Here is a 17,188-nt window from a genome sequence, read left to right on the forward strand (position 1 = left end):
TGCTTGGGCTAGCTTGAGTCTTTGATTTTGGTATTGGATTAAGCTAATTCTTGAACTGAAGTGAAGTTGTGTGAGATGATTAGCATTTGGGATGTTGGTGACAACAGTGTTAGATGATGTTGGAGTACAAATACTAAAAGGGAAACAGTTGTTCAACTTAATTGTACTGACTAATTTAATTGTATTCAAATTTGGTCCAAAAAACCACCCACATAAGGACAGCTCTGTAAAAATGTACATATTTTGTTGTATAATCAATTGTAGGAATCATAAGTAACAATTGCATATTTGCTCAGATTTGCTCAAAAACTTTGAATCAGTGTAAAATATTTTCTAAATGAGAATGAATCCCTTGTATGAATTCACTCCAAAGGAAAAATGCTTCTCTTGTAAAGAAAATGTACTAGGATAATTATACTTAGCCTTGTAGATAATTGGACTCACTGTGACACTTGCATTGTATTTATTTTTAGAAATACATTTATTTTTCCTCTATTGTGTCATATACTTAATTATTTTTTTTAAATCTGACTTTTGATATTCTTTCATGAACTATTGACCAGATTTTAATTCCAAACAATAATATAGTCATTCAGAAGATTTATTTACAAAAACGGACAACTGGAAAAAATACAAAAAATACACAGTGTTGTTATGCATTGAATAATGCAAACTAAACAAGTTTATACCCGTAAATACAGATAGCAATGTCTGTGCTTAGGAAGGGCTCAACAATCAACGTTTGGTGTAATAACGATTATTCAGAAAATAAGGGGTGGTCTCTTAATTTTTTCCAGAGATCACCATAATATACATTGAAATGTGATAAATGTTGAGACTAACATACATTAGTTCTTCACGTATTCACACACACACACACACACACACACACGGACTGTAATTACCCCACTGCAAATTAAGGCTGACTGATCTGTGACATCGTTAGGAGAACGGAAACCTGGTGGGAGTTTTGTGGTTGCTCCTGCTGTGGATGGGGGAAGCCTGCTGGAAGCTGTAAATAGGCGCTAGAAATCGCTGGTTACACACTGAGCACATAGGGGCCTCCACAGGGGAATGAGAGGACAGAGCGCGCGGCGGGGAATGGCGGCTCCAGCCACAGCTCCGCGCGTGAAGTGGCGCTCTCCTGTGGGGCCTGCTGGCCTTCTTCGCTCTTGTCTGTGAAGTACCCTGCGTGACCTTCTCACTTGAACAGCCTGTCTCAGGAGTCGCTTTTGTTCAGACCCCTCCCCAAGGAGACCAGGGTGTTACATGGCATGCATCAGAATGGAGCTGTGTGTCTGTGTCACACACACACACACACATACTGTATACACACCTTCTTAGAGCCAGGCACAGATTTCATCCCTAGAAAAAAAAAGGAAAACAAGTTTTTGTTGTATTTCTAAGGATATGAAAAATGTAGTTTTTAAAGGAGTCACACCCTCCTTTTCAAAGTATACCTTCATGCGTCTAATGTGCCTCTGTTCCTTCAGTCTTCTGCTGTTTTATTTCTGTCATTCTTCTCAGTTTTTGTGTGTCCGGGGCAGGAATCTCTTTAATGGCATCGTGTTCCATCTCCCTGCGGGGGCAGAAAAGACTTCAGACGCAGCACACGGCAAAAAGAGAGCGCTAAGCAAATATAAACAGACTGTAAGCCATCCTTGAAAAATGCTACGTCTCTGTGGTAAAATATGCCATTTTCACTTTGATGTTTAGTATTCATTCAGGATTCTAAACAATTGTTTTTTTAACTTAAGCATCATATCCCTGTAAAAACAGGACATAAACATTCATTCAGGCCCTTGGCATAGCGACTGCAAGGGAGATTTAAAATATATGCTAGAAATGTAAAGAATTGAAAGTCTTTTATTATCTACCTTTTTTTGTCTGAATATGAAGACTTCTCATTCATATAGTATTGTAAATATAAAGGTGTATTGTAATTATTACGGGTGGTCGGTCACAGCCACAACATAGTGGAGACACATAATATGTTTTATAAAAATGGATAACAATTTATTAACAAAATATGGAAAAAACGTTTTGGTTTTTTTTAAACAAACAAAAACAATCAGGGTACATAAACAAGTGTCAGCCCAACAATTAACTATGAAAATACCTGGTCCTAGAGCTAGAAGCCTCTCCTGGTGGCAACCCAAGCCACTTTCTGGAACACGGACGGGTGCTTCTAATTAACAGGTCACCCTTTTGGCCTCACTTCGACCTGTAAGTCACCTGTGAGAGAACCGAACAGGAGAAAACCAAACAGGAGCGGCAGCCAACCGTAAAATAATATTGGAATGGCAGGCAGGTACTACCCTATACCTATTCAGCATAGAGTGCTTTACCTTTTTGGGTTTCCCACAGAAATAACGACAATGACCACAGAAACTCACTCCTTATAAATATCAACCTCTATACTGTTTAACCCTGTGTAAACCCAGAATTCAGGTTTCACACAGTAACCAGTATTTTCTGTTTCTTTGTTTTGTTTTTATGCTCCTATTTCTTCCACTTCTTCATAACACTAGAAAGTTATTCTCATGAAAAAGATTTGGTGTGTGCAGTGTGACCCATTTACCACGCCATAGTCTTAACATATGAACATTCACTTACATATTTCTCACCAAGTTCCACATTGATGTAGCAATGGATAAAATTATGTCTGATAAAAGAATGCTCAATATGCACAAAGTCCAAATGATAACATTTTGATAAAATAATTAAAGGAGTACCATGGTGATTTTCACACTTTCTCGGTTTTATGTGCTATTTGCACAAGAGGCATTGAAGAAACACAATGAGTAAAGTATTAAATATGTCCGTTCTGTATTTTTGGAGAAATATGCGTTTTAAATGTATCGTCCTATTTTCAACCGGTTGAGAAAGTTGTCAACTTGGTGCGTCACGAACACAGTAACCACTCCCCTTTCCACGCCCCGTAAACCCATGGATAACTCGAGACCCATAGTTTGCGCCTCTGGTTTACAGGCAAGACAATGCAAATATTTGACTAACGTTCACTTAAATTAGAGTGCCTTTTAAGGACTATTAGATTATTTCTGGTTATATTCATTTAGCTAGCTAGCTAACGTTAGGTAGCTAGGTAGTTTGCTTTCATAAGGCAATGTTATCGATAACGTTAGCTAGCTAGTTTGCTTTTATGAGGACGTTATAGTTGTGCTTTTATCTTAACTTGGCTAGCTAGATAGCAAAAATTATAATTGGATATAAGTCAATGTCCTTACCTTAGCTATCTATCGATACTTGATATACTACTAAGCTAGCTAGCTTGTGAGAAGTCTCCCAAAAACAGCGCGTATCATGTGGGTAGCTATGGTAACGGGGCACGGTCTGTCAATCACAGAGACTGTAAAAAATGGTCAATCATAGCTAACTGACAGTTCTCATTACCATGCCCAGACGGTTCGGGTGAACTTTTATAGTGGGAAATTCAGGCTTAGAAAAATACGTTTTAAAGTACATTGAAATGACTGAATAATAAAAAGATTATGCACATTTGTTTTGTTGTTGCCTAAAGACAACTGGGAAGTGTCACGTTCAACCACCATGTTACTCCTTTAATAGCCAAACATTAGGTAGGCTAATTTGTTTTGTGTCCCCTTTTAAATGGTATGCAGTTTGACCTGACCAGTATTTTTAGTATTTTTACTGACAGAAAAGTTGTCTGTGCTTGGTAAAATATCCTGGCACAGTGTACAGACGTTAACTACTGTTGGCTGTGCATTTTCCTCAATGTATTATTATAATAATTATACAGTGCCGTGAAAAAGTATTTCCCCCCTTCCTGATTATCGCTATTATTGCATATTTGCCACACTGAATCATTTCAGATCTTTATACTAATATTAGACAAAGGGAACCTGAGTAAACGCAAAACATTTTTTGAATGAATTAATTGAAATTAAATAGATTTTTAAAAATTATTATCATTTATTTAGTGAAAAAAGTTATGAAACACCCATATCACAAATGTTCAAAAATAATTGCTTATAATAATTACAGGTTGCACCACCTTTAGCAGAAATAACTGCAACCAAATGCTTCTTATATTTTAATATCCATCTTTCACATGCTGCAGAGAAATTTTAACCCACTGTTCTTTTCAGAACTACTTTTATCCTAACAAATTGGTAGGTTTTCAAGCATGAACTGCTTGTTTCAGATCCTGCCACAGCATGTCAATTGGGTTCAAGTCAGGACTTTGGCTCAGCCAATCAAAAACTTTCATTTTGTTTCTTTTCAACCATTCAGATGTGGAATTGCTTTTGTGTTCTGGATCATTGTCTTGCTGCATAACCGAATTACATATCAGTTTCAGCTCACACACAGATGGCTAGACATTCTCCTTTTTTCTGGTACATTCCTTCAATAATGGCCAGTCGTCCAGGTCCCGAGGCAGCAAAGCATGAGCTGTTGATGTGCCCTTGGAGAAATTCTCTCAGGTCGACCACTCCTGCGAAAATTCACCACTGTTCCAAGTTTCACTGTGGTCGCAGAGCTTTAGACATGGCTTTGTAATTCTTTTCACACTGATATATTTCAAAAACTTTTTTCCTCATCTCTTCTGTAGTATTCTTTGATTGTGGCGTATTGTGCTTGTTGAAACTTTGTAGTGACTACTTCACTCTGATGGTAAGGTTCAACATGAGTAAGGTTTAAATACATTTTTTCAAATACCTTTTCATGGCAATGTACTTTCAGATTTTTCTATCCAACTTGGCTATATTTTGCCTTAGAGTTTTCTATTTTTCAGGCCTGGTCTGCTATCCTCTGAGGCAGTGCACTGTGGGGTATATCTGTGCTGGCTCAGCTGCTTCTGTTTTTGCAGAAGTCTTTGCTCCACATGGGACAATGTGTTAATTGAAGCCCAGCATAGGAGCAGATGATGTTGGCTTGCATTTGTGGTGCTGGAAATCCACGCTGCATTATTCTCGGTCCTGAAATTCTCTCAAAAGCCACAGGAGACTTTCCCTGCTGCACAGTGCCCTCATTTCCTGTCATTTTTGTGATTGGTTAATTTAGTTGTGGAATGCCCATATTGCCCAGGGGAAGTAATCTGCCTAGCTACCATTTATTCTAGTGCCTTGACAAACAAAAGTGTGTGGGACAGACCCTCTACCCCAAGCTTTGGGCACCATGGTCAGGTTATGGTGTTGATTTCCTTCTGGTTGGAAGTCCCTCAAAGGACAGGGCCATATCTGAACAGTGCATACATGGTTCATTGGTGGGTTTTTAAAGATGTTTTTCTGATGTCCCCCTAGGTGCTGTCCCTGGGAGCGGACGTGCTGCCAGAGTACAAGCTGCAGGCGCCGCGGATTCACAAGTGGACCATCCTGCACTACAGCCCGTTCAAAGCCGTGTGGGACTGGATCATCCTGCTGCTGGTTCTGTACACCGCCGTCTTCACGCCCTACTCGGCCGCCTTCCTCCTCAACGAGCAGGAGGACGAGCGGCGCCGCACCTGCGGCTACACCTGCAACCCGCTCAACGTGGTGGACCTCATCGTCGACATCATGTTCATCGTCGACATCCTCATCAACTTCCGCACCACCTACGTCAACCACAACGACGAGGTGGTCAGCCACCCGGGACGCATCGCCGTGCACTACTTCAAGGGCTGGTTCCTCATCGACATCGTCGCCGCCATCCCCTTTGACCTGCTTATCTTCCGCTCAGGCTCGGATGAGGTAGGGAGAGTCCGTATCTGATCTGCAACGTGCTATTATAGTGGACATTGACTTATTGCATCAAATGTGCCATTTGAGAGAATTTATGTAACTAAGTATGGGGTCTGTGAGGTAGTATGTGCATGTGGCATTGATAAATCTTATGGTTAACTGAAGAAGAGGAAAAATCTTTAGATTTACTTAAAACTATTTAGGAAAATTTGGGTAGCATTGCTTTGGAATACAGCTTGTTTAATTTATGTGAGGTGAGATAGCCAATGTTGTTTCTTGTAACTTGGCCTAATTTTGACATGAATACTTTTAATGGCAGGCCTAGATTTTGCCAATTTGAATTAATGACTTATTGATAATGCTTTTTATTTGTGCGTAACTTGGCATTTTGTTACGTTGAAATATGTATCCAAGACCAGACATGTGGCACAGTCTGTGGGGCAGCGACTATTGAGCCCCACCAGCACGGTCCGGGTTTTGGTCCCTATCGTGGTGCATTCTGGGCTGGCATTCACTCTGTGTGTTACCCGCTCTGCTTTCTCCCTGAGTAAAGCAAAAATATGGAAGGAGAATGGACCTCTCTTCTCTCCTTTAAATAAATAAATATATCAATAAATAAGGGCATCTATGTTGCAGCTTAAATTTAGAAAAAAAGGGTGCTGGTCATGAGCAAGAACATATGTTAAAGGCAAAAGCAACATGATGGAATTCCCTCAGAGAACACAATTTGTTTGGTAAGCCAGGAGGTGAATGGAGGCAGGGTAGCAGCTGGCTTGTTGAATCCCAGTCCCTGCCCAGACCTCTCACTTAGGCCATAGTCAAAGCCAGTCTCCGGATAAAAGGGCAGAACGGACACATGCTGGAGCTAGTGATGCAGCAGCAATGGCAGCGGTGACTACAGAGCCCTGCCGCCCACTGAGTACCCCTCAAAGTGACAGCCTGTGAGATCAGCTTTTCTGGCAGAAAGGTCCCAAACTCACTTCTAATGGCAGACAAAATTAGCTGGAGATCATCTCTTCCAAAGGTCACACGGGCCCCACGGAACGGGTAACAGCCGTGGGTGGCAAAGTCACAAGAGGTCACCCGTCAAAATGATCTAAAAGCTAAACTGATAACCTAAATGTGGCCCCCATCTGGTTGTATTCGGTTCGGCCGCAATGGTCGTCTCCTGCACACAGGTTGTCCTGACGATGATTTTCCTGGCTGTCACTCACTGAGCTGCATAATACCCATGGCAATCGGTCGATTAGCAAGTTGCGGGTGGAATCCAGGGAACACGGTGTTGATGTCGCTGTGTCATTTCAGCAGTCGGAGCTGGGTAAGAAGACTGTATGGGACTTGACATTGTCTGAAGTAATCCTCATGGAGCGGAGTGTTATTTATGGGATGCGTCGGGACAGCTTGTGTGGGATGCAGTCTGGCTGTGTTGTCTGAGTCCCGCTCCAGGGAGGCTTGGACCTAGCAGGGTATCTGGTCTCTGTCTGGAGAGTGTCTGCTAGCTTTTTTTCTGACAGTTCTGAGTTCAGCTGTCCCCTTAAGATTAAAGGAGGCTCTGCCTTTACTGAGAAGAAATGGTAATCTCAGGGCTGTAATAAGAAATTCAGCAGAAATTGCTCTCAGTAGAAATTTTCCATCTATCTATCCCTCAACCTCACTGATGCCAGAACTCTTATACATGCATTCATATCTGCTTAGATTAACGCAGGGCAGTTTTCACCTGCCTCCCATCCAAAACTCTCCGGTATGTCCCAAACTCAGCTAAAAGGCTTCTTGCACACCAAGAAATTGCTCACAAGAAAGTCTGCTACACTGGCTTGCTATCGCATCATGTATACCTTACGAACATTCAAAGATCTTCATGGGAGGAGCTCATGCTGGGCTGCTGGCCACAGTCAGCACTGGCACAGTCTGGAATCCAGACTGTACCATGGAGCCCATCCATGCATTAGAACCACCCACCAATCCTTGTGTATTTTTTTCAATTTGTTCAGATGGAAGAAAGCAGAGAGAGATGGGATCACAGTGCAGAAAGTGGCATGGCAGGGAATCGAGCCCCTGTCTGCATGAAGGGAGTCATACATAAACCTGAAGTTCCCAGATGAACTCATTTTACACTGCTCTGTTATTACATATTTTGAGTAAAAGGATTTTTGGTCAAAACAATATAATGAATTCCTGTGTATTAATTTAATCAAATTATATTTTGAGGCAGAGGCAGTCTGCTGTCATGCGTTTTATTTTGAAATAAGCTATTATCAGTGCATGCAAGCATAAAATGATTCAGAACGAGGTGACGCTTCGCATTGCTGATAGGAAAAATGGAAAATTACAGCTTTACAAGCTCTGCAGTTGAGTGCAATTTTGAGGTGGAAGATTAATCTCAATGGGAGAAGACAGCGTTTACTTGCAGCAGTGTACGTCTGTTCATTCTACTACTGGCAATGCACTCAGATGCACTCAGGAAATGACAGCAAAGAACAGGTTACACTGGGAAGGACAAATGATCCAGAACATTTTCCAGATGACTTAGTAACTATCAAAGACATTCTTTCAAGAGTTAATAAAGATTTGTAGTTAATTATTGCTATAGCACCCAGGTGACACATTTTCTCAAAGGCATCAAGAACAGATTGCAATCCCGTGTAAGGATGGTGAGTTGTCATGTCACTTCTGTAGGTGATTCCAATTACAGACTGCCTAGCGGGGCATTCTCTTATGCAAAGTGACTTTTTATTCAGATGTCCTCAAAAATCTTTATAGTGATGAATATCGCCTTTGGGCTAAAACACAATGTTCTCTGCAGTGGGTCTTAAAAGGCCGGGGTGGGGGGGGGGGGAGGTTAGCCTAAATGCCGTCTGAAACATAAGGATGCAGTCTTTATGCTTCCATCATTTTGCTTATGTGCTGTAATGTAAAACAGCCTGTAAGGATTTATAGTTATTCAGTCCCCTTTGTTTTTCCCCACCTCCCAGCCTCAGACGACCACACTGATTGGCCTGCTGAAAACGGCCCGGCTGCTGCGATTGGTGCGCGTGGCGCGGAAGCTTGACCGGTACTCAGAATATGGGGCGGCGGTGCTCTTCCTGCTCATGTGCACCTTCGCCCTGATCGCTCACTGGCTGGCCTGCATCTGGTACGCCATCGGCAATGTGGAGAGGCCTTACATGAAGATCGGCTGGCTGGACAACCTGGCCGACCAGATCGGCAAGCGCTACAACGACAGCGACTCCAGCTCCGGCCCCTCCATCAAGGACAAGTACGTGACGGCGCTCTACTTCACCTTCAGCAGCCTGACCAGCGTGGGCTTCGGCAACGTCTCGCCCAACACCAACTCCGAGAAGATCTTCTCCATCTGCGTCATGCTCATTGGCTGTGAGTCTTTCTCCAGGGCCAACACAAGCCCCTCCACAACCGCCAACATCTACCAAGTTACATGTATTTATTGAACCATATTAGGGCTGTCAACAAATATTCGAAGTTCGAAAACTAATCGAAAATCTTTCTTTTTTTTAAAGTTCGAACCTAAATTTGAGCTTTCGAATATTCGTTTTGGATCCCGCGTATTGTAATTAACATGCAGGCTTTAATTTCATGCGGCGAATCATGTTCATGCATGCAAAGTTAACATGCAGGCTTTAATTTCATGCAGCGAATCATGTTCATGCACGCAAAGTTCATTTCCTGTGCTAACATTACTTCCTCTGTCAACAAAAAACGATATGCCCTGGACCCAGGGCAAGTGGATCGTCTGGTTTTCCTTGCCAATAACCTCCGGTGATACTTTCAGCTCTAACGTTACTGGTCAGCTAGCCTCGCGAGCCAGTCTCTTTTTTCACTTCGTTCAACAGATCTGGTCAGCTAACAATTTAGGCTAAATAATGTTTCCATGGCAGGCTATGTTTCCTTTCTTTTCTGGAGATTTTGATAAAATTGGATGATGAAAGAAGTTAAACAAACTAAACGGAGTAAGTAATTTATGTTGTTTTAGGCTACAGGTATTAGCCGTTTGAATAGTTTTTGTGTTAAGAAATAAACGGCTTTCCTATAAACAATCATTTCCCGATGATTAATAAATGCCGATGTGTGACAAATTACATCCACGCGAAAGTGCTTTATTCATTTGCGCATTCGGCTATAGAAACTGCAGGGGGCTCATTTATAAAATGAACTTGCGTGCATACGTCAAGTGAAGACCTGACGTAGAGCGATGACCGTTTCCGCGGTAAAATCGAGTCATGTTGAAATTTTTTAAATCACTACTTTGACGTGATTTTCTACGCACGCCTCACACAGTTGATCTAAAATACGTTTTGTAAATGAGGCCCAGATGTAGTAACTTAGTGTGAAAGTTCACCGATGTCCTCTATTCTACTGCCCGCTCGTGGAAAATAAGGCGTAGGCCAGTTTAGAGGGAGCGTCACGTGCATATTGCGCCCGACAATAAGCAGCTTATTTTTGTGAATTATAGGCAAATGATATTCGAATATATTCGAACTCTAACTAATTACAAAAGCTAATATTCAAACTCAATTTCATGGCACTTTTGACAGCCTTAAACCATATGCAAAGTTGCATGGGAAAACTTCATTGGGGAGCACATTCATATGGATGTGGTGTGTATGTCTAAGTTTGCTTGTTCACCCAGTGTTGTGAGTGCTCTGCTTGTGTGGAGTTGTATGGGATTTAATAGCTCCTGCTCCCATCTGGCCCCTCTCTCAGCGCTGATGTACGCCAGCATCTTCGGGAACGTGTCGGCCATCATCCAGCGGCTGTACTCGGGCACGGCGCGCTACCACACCCAGATGCTGCGGGTCAAAGAGTTCATCCGCTTCCACCAGATCCCCGGGGGCCTGCGCCAGCGCCTGGAGGAGTACTTCCAGCACGCCTGGTCCTACACCAACGGCATCGACATGAACGCTGTGAGTCCCAGCACATAGGAACATCCTCACTTAGACATACGATATCCACATGAAAGCTGTGAGTACCAGATCACACAAACATGCTCACTTTGATCTACGATATCAACATGAACACTGTGAGTCCCAGCACACACAGACACACTTAGACATGCGATATCAACATGAACACTGAGTACCAGCACACAGAAACACGCTTACTTATACCTACAATATCAACATGAACTCTGTGAGCCCCAGCACACAAACACACTCACTTAGACCTACGATATCCACGTGAACACTGTGATACACCCACAGGAACACTACCTCACTGCCAGGTAGAAATGCGTAAGAAAGCAGCTGAATATGTTCTGTGTTAAGGGAGGGGATGTAAATAGAATTAGGCACACATACTGTACAAAACTTCTTAGCACTCATGGAAATTGCTCTGTGTTTGGCCTAAGGAACAATAAGAAAATGGTGGTAAAATCAGCAAAATGTTTTTCTTTCAACATTCAAACTATGCCTAATACGCTAAAGTAATTGTATTCACCATGTCGATGCAGTTGCACACAGTGAGAATCATTATTAGAACTGGGTTCAGGTTTGTTATTAGTATTATTGATTAAATGGTTAATCTTTAACATTTCAAATGGGATAACCAATACAGTTTTACAATCTTTTTCATACAATTCAATGAAGGGCCAAATCGAGGAGGAAAATGAAAGGGACTATAGTGAAAGTGGATGGCAGGTGACATGAATTCAAAGAGTGCCTGCCATCAGACCCTTCCTGATTTAAATGGAACAGGGATTGACTGCCGGGGTCTATTCAGAGCAGGCTCTCTGAACACTCGCCATCCCTCCTACAACAGAAGTCGTGTTGTGACTGGCGGCCATGTGCCATCATCGACTAACCCTCTCTGGCCTCTCTGACCATTAACCTCAGCGACACTGTTCCTGAACCTCACTGACCCCTTTCCCCCCACCCCTGCCACACACACACACAAGCACACACACACAGAGGCACATACATGTATACTGCTCTGTGTCTGGACTCACACTACATCCTGAGTTGATCCTGAATGTTCCCAGGAACATTGTGGTTCTTTACTTCATACTGTGATGTCATGGAAAGCTCCAGGGTGTGCGTCTCTTCTCTATTCGGTGAATGTCTGTGTAGTCTGCATCACAGACAAATGTATCTGGTTCACAGAAGACTGTCATCTCTAATAGCTTCATCTTTTTTAGCCTAGGCCTGAAAATCCTAAAAGGACTTTTCCACACATAGAGATGCCAGTATAATACAACATACATTTACATACTGTCTCCTGAACATGGCCTATAAGTTAAAGGCTAAAAAAAACAGTTGTTACAAACATAAGTGACAGACTTCCATGTATGGCACGTGCTTCATGATTAAGTACAATCATGCATAAAATGTATATAACATGCTATACAGTGTAAATTGGTGTTAGGTTCACATGATCTATATCATCAGCTGTTCAGTATCCATATATCCACAGGCCAAACACATGACTTCGGTAATTGTTTTAATTGGTATAAAGGACAACATAATCACCCTCCCACAACACCATTGATGTAATGTTTGATGCCTGCATGTGATTGGCTTCAGGGCAGAAGCAAGAACACCCTTGAGAAAAAGGTTACTCTCCACTTCCAGAATTTTAGAACCAGTGCATGGACTACAGGTGTTCTTTTTCACACGATGAGCTGTGCTTGGAACTCCCCCCGTCCCCCCACCTTTAGAGGTGTGACCCCTGGGTGTCTGACGTAAGGGATGGATGCAGGCAGTCGTCCTTACAGTCACGCTTCCTCTCGGACCCATCACTAGCGCACAGGCTAATGGAAGAGGGCGTTTGGAAGTGCGGGGCTGGTCTGTCAATTCCATGTAAGCGGAGCCCATCACAGCCCAGTGCATCTCCTGCACTCTCCATACGTTGGCGTAATTGGGCGCTGGGCCGTGACTTCCGATAGCATTGGCCCGGGGGGCAAATCCAGTGGAGCGGTGGCTTGGCGCGCGGATATTTAGCTGCTAGCTGTGCCGCTCCTGGGTGCTGCTGCTGCTGCTGTCCCTGTGCCAGATCACTCACTCAAGAGGGAGTGCTACATGTCACCATGACCAGAACTTGCTGACATGTATCTGTGTGTGTGGAGCCTCATAGCTCTTCACAGCCTGGCTGACACACAGGCTTTTATACTTCAATGTATTTACCATTATAATATGCTCTTAGTCAGTGGACCTCAAACGTAGTCCTGGGGACCTTTGCGAATGTTGGTTTTTATTACAGTCAATCTCTTGCTCAGTTAAGGTTGCTGAACACATGCTTATGTTCTTTCGTAATTTTTTTCCTTAAACTTATTAACACAATGCAGATTCAGCTTATAATCGTTTGCTTTATCTTTGAATTTTTTATTATCTACCTAATGGTTAGATTTAGTGGCCAGGTGTCCACACTTTCACTAAATAGAGGTCTGTTGTGTCAACTGTCTTTAATTTGATCAGTTAAAAAATTATGTTCCTCTTTATGTAATTGTTTCCAATATAGCACAATAAGCACAATGTGTATGTGACTTGAAAAGTGGTTGCTCGGTTTTACTTTGTTTTATCTCTTATTTCAGTTTGTTGTTTTAGTTTAATGTTTTCTTTCCCGGAACCCGTGAGGTGGAAGGGTGAAGATGTTCATTTATTTTATTTCGTGTTTGTGTGGGTGCGCTCTCTCTCTCTCTCTTCATGCGGCAACCAACGGTGTTTCCCAGAACTGCCGCATCTCCCTCCCAGGGGTGTCATGCTGGCGTGTGACGCATACATAGCTATTTCTGACATAATGTGGCTTAAAAGGATAAATAATCCCTCAAATTATGAAGTGTCTAATTAAGAAAAATTGTGATTTTACGAAAATTGTGGGATTACAATTGTAGTTGGAAGGAAAACCAGCATACACAGGGGTCCCCCAGGACCAACTTTGAAAACCAATGCTCTTAGCACACATTGATTAATGCACATGTAATTAATATTACTTATGAGCCAGCTCATTGTCAGTTTGCTTGCTTTCTGTCTTCTCTTTTCTTCCCATTTTCTCCCTTTAGCCTTGAAATTGATTCCTTGATCTTTGATCCCTCTCTCAACTCTGTCCTCCGTCTCTCCATCTTTCTTTTTCTCTCTGTCTCTCCGTAGGTGTTGAAGGGATTCCCAGAGTGCTTGCAAGCAGACATCTGCCTGCACCTGAACCGCAGCCTGCTGCAGAACTGCAAGGCGTTCCACGGGGCCAGCAAGGGCTGCCTGCGCGCCCTGGCCATGCGCTTCAAGACCACCCACGCCCCGCCCGGCGACACCCTGGTGCACTACGGCGACGTGCTCACCGCGCTCTACTTCATCTCGCGTGGCTCCATCGAGATCCTGCGCGAGGATGTGGTGGTGGCCATATTGGGTGAACATCCCCCTCGTGTATTTCTCTCTGCTCTTGTCTCCAGGGCTCTTTAGCAGTGCTCAGCAGGTCAGAGGTGCAGAGTAAAGCACATTAAAACGCAGGTTAGGCTAATCCATGCCTGGAGGACTGGTGTACAGGCAGGTTTTGCTTCCACCAATAACCATGACTCACTCCTTTGCTGTGGGATTCACGTGTTTAACAATAAAATGTCAGATCACGTATGTAATTTCGATGGACTCGCTAAATCATTAAAAGCAGACATTGGTATAAAATCCAGAAACAGATATGGCTTTTCTTACCCACCCCTGTTCTTTGAAGCAGTCTACTGCTTTTGAAAAAAAAAAAAACATTTAGAAGTAGATTCATATATAAATCGCTATGATAGCTAAAAAATAACCGTCAGCCGATGCTAGCTAATGTTTAAGTAGAAAAAAGTAGCCAGATTAAATATGGTCTTTGAATATCAATTAGGTAAACTAGTCATAATCTACTTATAAATCAACATAATATATAAAATAACATAATATAGTCATATAACCATTACGTTTATGTAAAATAAATAAAATAAAACTAGCTAACGTTACCTTTACCTCATCTTCAGGTGACCTATTACAGCAGTTGAGAGATTGATTGAATTGCGCAAGCTTCATCGACTGAAAACGTGAAATGGAAGATAGTTTGGTGTAATCTGAAAAGGGGGGGGGGGGTTACACCCTCGACTAAGCCCCAGGAACTTGACCGTAATGAATTTACATTTAAACTGTAACTGCAATGAATTATTTCAAAATATGAACTGAAGATGTACCCATCCTGCAAAAAGCTCATTTGGTATGGACACTATTTGGGATGTACAGAACCATCTCGGAAGGGGTTCCCAAAATTTCATACCCATGAAAAGCTTTTTTGAAGTGGAAGTGAAAATGAAAATGGCGGGCTGAAAAGCACTAACATATCACCAAAAGATAATAATGCTTAAAAAATAACATACCCAAGTGATGGACTATAGGTCACTTATTGTTAACCTCTTTCGATTATGAGATATCAAGCCCACTATTGAGGTACATGACCCAAGGGACATGTGTGGCAAATTTCTTGATTTTATGAGGTCATTTACATGCCTTTTAATTCAATCGGCAACCAAATAGGCAGCCATTTTGAGTTTGTTCTTACTTAACTTACTTACTTCCTTACTTGTTTACATTTTTTTTTTTTTTTTTTTTTGGGAACATCTGGAATATCTTTGAATCACCCAAGGGACATCGGTACCCTTTTTCATGCTTTCATCTGCCTTTTTATCAGCTTTTTTCACATAATTCCCCTGGCTACCTGTGCTTTGACCCTGTCCCTCCTCCTCCCGCACCCCCCTGTAGGTAAGAATGATATCTTCGGGGAGCCCCTCAGTCTGTACGCGCGACCCGGCAAGTCCAATGCAGACGTGCGGGCGCTGACCTACTGTGATCTCCACAAGATCCACAGGGATGACCTGCTGGAGGTGCTGGATATGTACCCAGACTTCTCTGATAACTTCTGGATCAACCTGGAGATCACTTTCAACCTGCGAGATGTGAGTGCCACTGTCCTGGAGATGACCATTCATTCATAGTGCTCTGTACTTAGTGTAATCATACAACCTCATGCACACACACACACACACACATGCACACATCCAGTCATGACAAACAAGAGCAAATGATTCCTCTTTGTATTGCTAGACTTTGTATTGCTACAGGCAAAAACACATGAAGCCCACACATTCAAACATTGCTCCCATTATACATGATCGTGCACACTTTGAACTACGGTTGTGAGTCTGTATGGCTATCTCAGGCTGTTGAGTTACTGAGGCTGATGTGTACCAGGTAGATGGAATCTTCCAGTCGGTGCCCAGTGAAGACTCTGAATGTGGTTACCGGCGGCCAAGGAGAAAGAGAAACTCCCTGCACCGCCGCAACCGGCCCGGTGAGTGATGTGGGCAAACACATCCCAGTCTATAAGACAGTTATAACCCACACTCTACCGATTATTATCTACACTCTACCGATTATTACCCCCACTCTACCAATTATTATCTACACTCTACCAATTATTACCCACACTCTACCAATTATTATCCACACTCTACCAATCATTATCCACACTCTACCCATTATCACCCACACTCTACTAATTATTACCCACACTCTACCAATTATTATCTACACTCTACCAATTATTACCCACACTCTACCAATTATTACCCACACTCTACCAATTATTATCTACACTCTGCCAATTATTACTTACACTCTACCAATTATTACCCACACTCTACTAATTATTACCCACACTCTACCAATTATTATCCACACTCTACCAATTATTATCCACACTCTACCAATTACTACCCACACTCTACCAATTATTACCCACACTCTACCAATTACTACCCACACTCTACCAATTACTACCCACACTCTACCCATTATTACCCACACTCTACCAATCATTATCCACACTGACAGTTATTATATACACTCTACCATAGTGTAGAACACAAGAACAATATTATAATTAAAAAGATCATTATAATACCTATTACTTTCCATGTCTGATCATGTAGAACATATTGTACCTGAACTATGATTAATTATGAACTTCCCACACACTTCCAAAATCCAAAATGAATCATACCTGGTTCTTGCAATTATGTTAAAGTGCTACAAATTCATGCCAAATGAAAATACCAGGCTTTGCACTGTACTAAAGCAAATACGTATTGTGCGGTTCTCAATGATGATCCTGCTCATGTACTGTAGATGGGATGGATCGGGAAGAACCCTACTCCAACCAGCCTTGCCCTACCATGGCAAACCACCAGGGGGCATCACTTGGTCCACAGTGGGATGAGCTCTGCAGCACTGGCAGTTCCTGCTCTCAGTCCAGCCAGGAAGAAATGAAGCCCCTGGCCCACAGCCCCGCTGAGCTGTACCCGCCTGGAGGTGACAGCTGTGACTACCCCCCCACTGTGGTCAGCCTGCTGCCCCCTAGCAGTGCCACAGCAGGCACGGGGGGCCCCATGGAACGAAATGGCACCTATACAGGTACTGGTGAGAGAGGTGCGTACGTGTATGTGTGGTATGTGTGTGTGCGTACGTGTG

The 17,188-nt window shown here is 42.6% G+C and overlaps 1 protein-coding gene and 1 long non-coding RNA gene across 4 annotated transcripts in view; one reads left to right on the top strand and one right to left on the bottom strand.

Moving 5' to 3' along the window:
• The window catches only part of LOC118220870 (potassium voltage-gated channel subfamily H member 6-like), a 55,147-nt gene that overhangs the window by 34,776 nt on the left and 3,183 nt on the right, over positions 1-17,188 (top strand). For 2 of the 3 annotated variants that reach the window (XM_035405245.1, XM_035405247.1), the window contains exons 7-13: positions 5,286-5,711; positions 8,675-9,074; positions 10,422-10,621; positions 13,799-14,051; positions 15,422-15,615; positions 15,911-16,010; positions 16,847-17,146. In XM_035405245.1, coding sequence (XP_035261136.1) covers positions 5,286-5,711; positions 8,675-9,074; positions 10,422-10,621; positions 13,799-14,051; positions 15,422-15,615; positions 15,911-16,010; positions 16,847-17,146 — 1,873 coding nt within the window. The remainder of the gene's footprint in view (positions 1-5,285; positions 5,712-8,674; positions 9,075-10,421; positions 10,622-13,798; positions 14,052-15,421; positions 15,616-15,910; positions 16,011-16,846; positions 17,147-17,188) is intronic. The other variant, XM_035405246.1, reaches the window with a different exon arrangement.
• LOC118220873 lies at positions 1,513-2,203 on the bottom strand. Its single transcript, XR_004764024.1, has 2 exons — positions 2,120-2,203; positions 1,513-1,579 (listed from the first exon to the last, which is right to left on the bottom strand). It is a non-coding gene; the product is annotated as an uncharacterized LOC118220873 (long non-coding RNA).

Source organism: Anguilla anguilla, chromosome 2 (genome assembly GCF_013347855.1).
Source record: "Anguilla anguilla isolate fAngAng1 chromosome 2, fAngAng1.pri, whole genome shotgun sequence".
Taxonomy (NCBI): Eukaryota; Metazoa; Chordata; class Actinopteri; order Anguilliformes; family Anguillidae; genus Anguilla; species Anguilla anguilla.